Source organism: Pelmatolapia mariae, linkage group LG6 (genome assembly GCF_036321145.2).
Source record: "Pelmatolapia mariae isolate MD_Pm_ZW linkage group LG6, Pm_UMD_F_2, whole genome shotgun sequence".
Taxonomy (NCBI): Eukaryota; Metazoa; Chordata; class Actinopteri; order Cichliformes; family Cichlidae; genus Pelmatolapia; species Pelmatolapia mariae.
The window spans coordinates 24,487,842-24,496,262 of NC_086232.1; the positions used below are offsets into that span (position 1 = coordinate 24,487,842).

The following is an 8,421-nucleotide window of genomic DNA, read 5'->3' on the forward strand; positions in this document are numbered from 1 at the left end:
TGTGTTCTGAGGGCCTCTGGATGTCTGGAGTTTTGATCTCCTCCATACCTGCTTCATGCCCTGGAGGATGGGGCTGTGGCCCCCCACACCCTCTAGCAGACCATTACATGAAGGAACCTTTTAAATACAAGCGCGCTCATGCTCACAGGTGTACACACAGGTGATCACACACACAAACTACACCCTTTTTGGCTCCTACCTCAAAGCACACTGTGCGCTGTCGATCTTACGTGCTGCACAATAATGTTTAATATTAAGTATTTAGTGTTATATTCCCATATATCATTGTGATGCTGTTTATTCTATTACTCTCGTTTTCTTCTGCTTGTTTTCTTTTTTCTTTCTCAACAGGTGATCCAGGTGATCGATATATGTATTTTTTGTCTGCTTATTTTGTTGGTTTTTGTTTTTTGCCCTTTATCCCCGTCCCTCTTCTCCGCTGTTTTTTTTTCCCCCCTCTTTCTTTCTCCCTTTTCCTTTCCCCTGTCCCGTATCTAGCAAGTAAAGATAAAAAAAGATCAAATTAAAAAAAAAAAAAAAAAATCAGAGGACACACGTCACACAAGGGAACAAATGTGCAAACTTAGACCTCCAGCATCTGTTTGAAGTTCATGGCTATATCCAGCCAGTGTGGCCAGTTTTTCTTTCAGCTATAGGTGACCTCTAGACCAGCGGTCCCCAACCCCCAGGCCTCGGACCGGTACCGGTCCGTGAGTCGTTTGGTACCGGGCCACGAGAGTTGAGGCTCAGGTGTGAAATGTATGGTTTTCAGGGTTTTTATCGGTTTTCAGCGTTATTTTGTTATTGTTTTTATCGTTAACTCGGTTTTCCTGGGTCTTTTCACGTGTGTTATGAATAAATCTTCTTTTTTCGGTACCGGTACTAGTTTTATTTTGTTGTATTTATCCACGACACCTTAAAGGCCGGTCCGTGAAAATATTGTCGGGCATAAACCGGTCCGTGGCGCAAAAAAGGTTGGGGACCGCTGCTCTGGACCACCCTTACACCTGAAGGTTTTCATGCCATGAGCTGTCAGTGGAAGCAATGGACACAACATTAAAAAAACTCAGTTTCACTGATTAGTCCTGAGTAATTTAGGTCTATGTGCTTGTCAATAATAATGAGGATGACTTACATACAATTTTTTTTTTCATAAAAATTGAAGGTTAGACCGTGACCATGAAAACTATTCGCAGTTCATCTTTCTTTTTCTCTGCTGACTAAAACAAACTGTTAAATTAATTCCAGTAAAAACAACTTTGAATGTTTCGTGTAACTACACAGTTCAATAGTGCCATCTACGGTTTGTGTTGCTTAATTACAAATGACTCTTTCACTGACAACTTCTGGTTTGTTCTCCAATAAAAGAGAAATTTTATGATTGATGGCTGAACAAATAAACCTAAAGTCACCTGATCTGGTTACAGCTGGGACTGACTATAGTCGAGGCTACGCAAACCCACTCAGCGGTAAAACAGTAAGACAGCAGCCTCGGTCATCTCTTTGGAGGCGCTCCAGCCTTGCTCTTTGCCCAGTCTGTCGTAGTCAAATGATGGGAAGTCCCCACACTGCTCCTCAGGGTTGAAATATCCTCCTCCTCCTATACAATACTAAAAACAGGGTTTTTACACCATGTGTACTGACACAATATAGGCAGATGTGTGACGACTGATTACTCACATGTTCAGTGTTGCAACCGACAGTTGGTTTGACACCAGAGCAGATAGCCATGGCCGCAGATTCCCAGTTTATTGCTCTGAAAGTGATGAAGCCTGGTTCAAACTCCCCTTTCATTCAAACGAACAAACAAATTAAATAATTAAATAAACATTCATATGACAACTGGTTTAATTAATAGAGTACGTTCATAAATTCTTAAAAACTCTGTTGTTCATTTTGTCTTGCAAGTTTAAACAACTATTTTATGTGTAAAATAGGTAAAAGACTCATTACACATTTATTGATGCAAACAGTGATCAAGATTGATGGTAACATTGTCTTCTAATGGTCCAAAATATCATTTTCAATCTGATTAAATGAGCTTCTTACTTCTTGGATTGGGTCCATACAACTTTTTGGTGGACTCTGCGTCTCCGTGGTCATACACAATGGGAATAGCTGGCCCTCTGTCACTGCACGTTCCAACTTTGTATCTCACCGGATATTGCTGCAACAGTGTGGCGGGGTTTTGTCATGAGTGTGTATGTATGGACACACACACACACACACACACACACAGAAACACACACATATGTGTATAAACGTAAAGAGTAAAGCCTCTGAAAATTGATCCAATGGTTTATATTCTGTAGTAAAAAAAACGTTTTCCAAGAACATTTTGAAGTGGATGGCAGGATTAGAATTTGGCATAAACAACATGACAGCGTGACTCCATCCTGTCTTGTATCAACAATTAAGCCTGGTTGTGATGCAAAGGTGATGTAATATTTTCTTGGCGCACTTTGGCCACAAGGAATTGAGGCAGTTCTGAAGGCAAAGGGGATCCAAGTTGGTATCAACTAAGTATGTCTAATAAAGTGACCGGTGAGTCATCCTCTTGCTCAGTTGTGCTTCGGGGTCTCTCACCTCTCTTTCTTTTCTGGTTAGAACCAGTTTGCATTGTTCTTTGGAGGAAGTAGTAGACACATATCTATGATATTTTCAAAGTTCAGTTCACAATTTTCCTGCATGAAACAGCCTTTATTTCTCGGGACAAGTATACCATTGATGTAGCAGACAACTAACGATCTTTTCACAGGAATTTTTGAAACTTTAAAACGTTCCAGTGCCGCTTGGGAAACGGCTGATTTGCTACAGAATATAAACTACTGGATCAATTTTCAGAAGCTTTTCCTCTTGATCATTTATGTTTTTGAAATTTACAAATTAATAAATTCTTCAGAGCTTTAATTACCTTGAACAGCTGAAAGAGGTTCCCTCCATACAATGTGAGGAACTGGTTTTCAGTGTGGTAGCGGAGGATGGCTGCGGCTGCTTGGTTCCAGTGCTCCAGCGGCAAATTGTTGGGAATGTGCCACACAGACATGTCCTCAGCTGTTATATCATAGTAACCTGGATTCTGTGTAAGGGTACACACATAGTTATGACTCAAATGAACACATCTGGCCCAGTTAACTTATTTTGCATCATAAATTGCTTCATTTTGCTTTTGAAATAAAATTTTTGTGACATCCCACGCCCACCTGCACCTAATCAATTCAGTGACATAAGCTGGAACTGTAGCTTATAACCAGCTAAATATATCTTAATATCAAAAGTGTTTGACACTAAAGTGTATTTTTTTTCCTATGGTAAATATTTTATCTATGATATTAATTGGTGTTTAATACTGTTATTTACATCATGGTTAAGATACACAATCAGACGATAAATCAAGGAATTTAATTGTTGCTTCTTCTTGTTGTATCCTGTGAGCATTTCTGTCTAAACAATTCATCTGGCAAGAAACTGATGAGTTTCCAACAAACTAACCACTGCAGTGTGTTGCATTTTATGATCTGACAATCAGTTTTAAGTAAATTAAGTAAAGTGCTTCAGTTAATGTTACTTTCCAGCACTGTTTTTACCACCACGGCTGATTTTACCTTAAAGTCATCAGAAGTGGCGCTCTCTACTGCTCCAAAGGTGTTTCTGTTGGACCAGTTTCCATCTCCATCCGGCAGGTCAGCATTGTTGCCCTGCTGGCTGGACCAGCGATCGCCGGCTGTGCACCTTCCATAAATACTGTTCTCATGGACGCTCGCCACCAGCGTCCATCCGCCTCCCGCAGTAGTCATATCACAGTAAGTCTGGTACAGCATGCCGTTAGCTGTGGTGAGGTAGTACTCCCCATCTGGAAACAAAGTATTAAGAACACATAGCTTAATTTTAAGAGGGTAGAAATATCCTGAATTCATGAATGTTGCCCGTTAAATAATTATGACTTGTGATTTGTGTGATTGTATTGTCCTCACCTTCATATTCGCCATATCGGTCCTTGATCTCTTTACAGCTTCTTGCAATATAAGTGAATCTGTTCTTCAGTTTCTTCAGCTGTTCAAAGTCTTCTTCCTCACGTGTGGTTTCTGTGCATTTTGCTAAAAACAAAGTCAAGAAAATGTGAGAAAGTACACATGTAAAGCAATCTGGAGATTTGGAGTTGTGTGAAAAATATAATAGAAAACAATTTGGTCCTTTAAATTAGGTTCATACTACTTCAGATGAACAACAACACATATTATAACATGTCTGCGGCGGAGTGTGGCTTGTGGCTCAGCTGCAGGGGAGGGGTGGAGCAGTGGGTTTGGGGTGTGGTGTCAGTGGAGGCTGACTCACATACCTGACCTCCATCATCTGATCATGTCTCCCCTTTTGAGGATGTTGCCGGGACCAGGGAGAGAGCCGTGTGTGGTGCTGAGCCAAGAAGGCGACTGGAAAGCTGAGCAGTGAAAAGCGCACAACATCTTTTTTCCCACATGGAAAAAAGTGACATGGTGTAAGATGTTTTGAGTTGTTGTTCATCTGAGGTTGTATTTACCTCATTTTAAGACCTGCTAAGGATCGATTATTTTTATTATGTCCTGATAGGTGATAAGTGTCAGATGGTGTATTTTCTTGTCGCTACGTGTATGTGTGCTTTTTCATATTACCTATTTGTGAAGAAGTAAAATCTGCAAAGGATACTTGTTCCAAAAACACCAGACTCACAAAAAGCAAAATTATGTGACGTAACATCTCTGTGGGTAAAAAAAAATACATATTAGGTGCTTGATGATAAATGTTATCTGACACAACACATCAAAGTATGGAAGCTTGTTTCCACCTCTGCAAAAAAAAGGCATCCATATGTCAAAATTTCAGGTTATTATCTCAAAAGTCAGTATTATTTTTTTGATTAAGATGACACATATGACAAATATGTAGAAATATTTACTTTCTTTCCTGAACAGTAACATTTTTTTTAGCTTGAATGTTTATGTTTAATTTCTAACATCTCAGAGAAGTCTAGTGTTCTCAAATTTGGGTATTAAACATGAATTCAACAGGAATTTGTCTGATAAATAAAAACATAATTTTTAGTTTTTAACAAATTTAAGGCATTTTTTAAATATTTGTGTGTTCTTCTAGTTAACGATAGACGGTCTAATAAATTTGTTACGCTCTGCATCTCAAAATTTGAACTCACTAGCTCAAATGTCTGAGAAAATAACTTGAATTTTCTGCTGAACTTAAGTCAAAACTTCAAGATCAATTATTTTTAAAATATTTCTGCATGGCAGCAAAAAGTGAAATGACTAAATGAACTAAATAAATAAAAGAGTTTTTCAGTAGCTGTAACAAGCAGAATATTTAGTTAATTCATCTCCATCTCAAGAAACCTAATTTAAAAAAAAAAATAGTAATAATGTGTGTGCTTGTTTTATTCACCTTTGTTATGTTTGTTTGAATAGGTCTTGAAGATTATGAAGCTCAGTTCTTAAGAAAGAAGAAAGGAAATTAATAATTCTTGGTCAAGAATAACCAAGTTTTTTTGTTGTATTTTAGTGCTAGTTATTGTTTATGTTTTCGCTTCTTTGGTTCTTGTTATTCATGTCCTGCTTTATGATCCTCTGGAGTCTTATGTGTAGTTTTACTTCCTCCCATGTCTGATAGTTTTTATTGCCTGGGTCTAGTTTGGCCCATGTGTACCTACTTTCTCTGACTGGCCTTCTGTGTGAATATTTAGAGCCCTGTCTTTCCTGTTTTCATCACCAAAGTCTTTCCTCTCCTCGTCTATGCTGCCTTTTGTGTTCTTGGAATTTTTAGTTTTCCTCAGCTTGTGTCCTATTGTGGATTTTTTGGACTTGTGCAACTGACCTGAATAAGTTCCTTTTTTTTTTCTTTTTTTTTTTGCTTGCTTGGACCTTGATATATAAGCCTTGAATATATAAGCATAAAAATTATGTTCAAATCAACTTAAATTCAAATCATGAAAATTTCAAGTGCCTCCAGTGATCATGAATAAAAAAAAAGAAAGAAAATAAACTAAATGTTCTTTTACCATTATCACCAGGTACTATAGGGCGTGAAGTGGGGTACACTCTGGACAGACTGACAATCTGACACAATAAACTACATGTATTTTTTAAAAACAGAAATTAGTTTAAAACCCGTGTTTTTTTCCCTGAATAGATTTTACATGAAAATTCACAGCAGGACAATGAGGTTCAATGTGATTAATAGAGAATTGCTCTATATGTTTATAAAAGCAACAAAGAAAGATACTCACAGTCAGTGAAGCTGACAATGCTCTTAAAAACTTTTTTCCAGTGACTGACAATTAAATCCGAGCTGTTACCTGAATCAATTTCCAGATTGTTTCTCCACTATTTAAATTCTCTCATGAATTCTGCAGTAGGAATAAGACTTATTCACATGACAGAAGAATATGAAGAGAAAGCTTGGCTCACATGACAGTAAGAGGAAACTTTGAGTTTAAAATTAGGTCAAGAGGAAGTCGTTTTTGAGCATTGCTCAAACATGGTATTTTCTACAACTCCTGAACAACACACACACATACACACACCCTCTCCTGTATTGTTAAACATTAATCTTTTTTGTATTAAAGACATATTTACAAGATAGTTTAACTAACACACTACACGTGTGCATCATACTTTATATTTCCCCGTCTCCATCCCCAGACTAGTGTCAGTTCCCTGACTGATGTTTGTTTATTAAACACAATATTTACCTCATACTTCTCAGCTTTGCCTTTCTGTCACACTAAGACACACCAAGGAGAATGATTATTAATTATATATAATTAATGATTATATAATTATATATAATTAATTATATAATTCATCTCTTTTCCTTAGCGTCCTTCCTTTTCCTTCCTTACTTTACAACACTGTAAACCCAAAGAAGTTGGCAGAACCTAAAAAAATGAAGGCAACCGACTGCATTAAGATTTTTTTGAGTTGATGAACTTAAAAATTGAAGTTTATCATAATTCCCTAAATTTTGGTTACATTTGACATGTACCTTTTGACTAAAATAAAAGTAAAGTATTTAATAGTTAAATGAAAGTTTCCATTCATGCCTTACATGAGAAGAAAGGAATGAGATCCAAGATTTAAGATTTATTTATATTATTATTTTATTTTTTTTATTTATATATTATGTTGCTAGAAGATAACAAAAATTACAGTGGTGCCCTTGGTAATGAAGAAAATACAAAAAAGATAAATAAATAAATAAATAAGATTGATTAAAAAAATGTGTACAACAGAGTCACTTTTTCAGTTATGCAAAACTAATATACATATACCACTGTTCTGGTTCTTTTATTTTTCAATACCTGCATGGTTAACATTCAATTTCAAAAAATGACTATCAGACATGTCTTGTAGTCCAGGTATTGCAACAAAAAATAAAATAAGATACTGTGCTTTGATACAGTGATCCAGACTCTTGAGTCTCTAAGTTGGGGAACACTTTACCAGCTTCCAGCCTACTGTACTCTGAATGAATACACTGTTATTCAGGCCCTTGCTAATAATTGTAGTAGTACAAGTAGTGCATAGATCACTTCAAAAATTACCAAGAAAGACATCAGCAGTTCTGATGACAGCAAAAGTACTTAATCAGTTCAAAATTAATTAAACTATAATTAAGTCGTAGTCATGGCTCATCTCTATACAGTGATCTTTTTTCCTACAAGTGTAAGGGATACCAAGTGTTGACCAGCCAGTATCTTTGCTTTGGTCAGAACAAGAACCTATGTTGCTCATCAAGGTGAGTTAAGTAGCCAGCACATTTGGTTTCTGGTAATTAGACATTTTTGAAAGAGACTGAAACGAGAATTCTGATTTTCAAAAGGCTGGTGTGCAGCAACATATTCCTCTTAAAAAATTCAGCCAGCCAAGAGAAGTTACCTTCTCTTTGCTTTTCCCAGCTCATGTCACTTACCCAACAATTACTCCTTGCCTTTTTCATCAGTTCTGAAATCTTCGCTAACTACATGAAACCAAATTTTAAAGATTTTGTCATAATTTCTGTATATAATAGAACATTGTATCAAAAGAAGAAGAAAAAAACAACCTCAGAATAACACACTGACTAAAGCTTAAAAACTTTGCAGTCTGTCTCAGCTACCGCAGTGAACTCAGCTAACTTAGTGAAGTGGCTGTTAGCTTATTAGCTGCTAGCTTATTAACTGTCAGCTATCTATCAGGGGACCCAGCATTTTCAGTTTATATTATATTTTTGATTTCTTATGTTATATTAAAATAATGTAAAGTTCTTGTTTTATTATTTAGTTAGAGTTTAGTTGGTTTTTATTCTAGTTTAGGTTAATCCATGTCTCTGTGTTTATGAGTCTTTTTCTGTCTTTGGTGTAAGTCTGTCTTGTCCTCTATGTTGTACTTTTAGCTATGT

At 36.6% G+C, this 8,421-nt stretch overlaps 1 protein-coding gene across 1 annotated transcript; it reads right to left on the minus strand.

Annotated features, from left to right (window-relative positions):
- Positions 1-1,433: 1,433 nt before the first annotated feature.
- LOC134629725 (intelectin-like) lies at positions 1,434-5,643 on the minus strand. The gene is made up of 7 exons (XM_063477247.1): positions 5,634-5,643; positions 3,975-4,097; positions 3,606-3,853; positions 2,915-3,079; positions 2,050-2,167; positions 1,681-1,787; positions 1,434-1,610 (listed from the first exon to the last, which is right to left on the minus strand). The coding sequence occupies exons 1-7, from the start codon at positions 5,641-5,643 to the stop codon at positions 1,464-1,466; spliced, it is 918 nt and encodes a 305-aa protein (XP_063333317.1). The 3' UTR covers positions 1,434-1,463.
- Between the last annotated feature and the right edge of the window lie 2,778 nt (positions 5,644-8,421).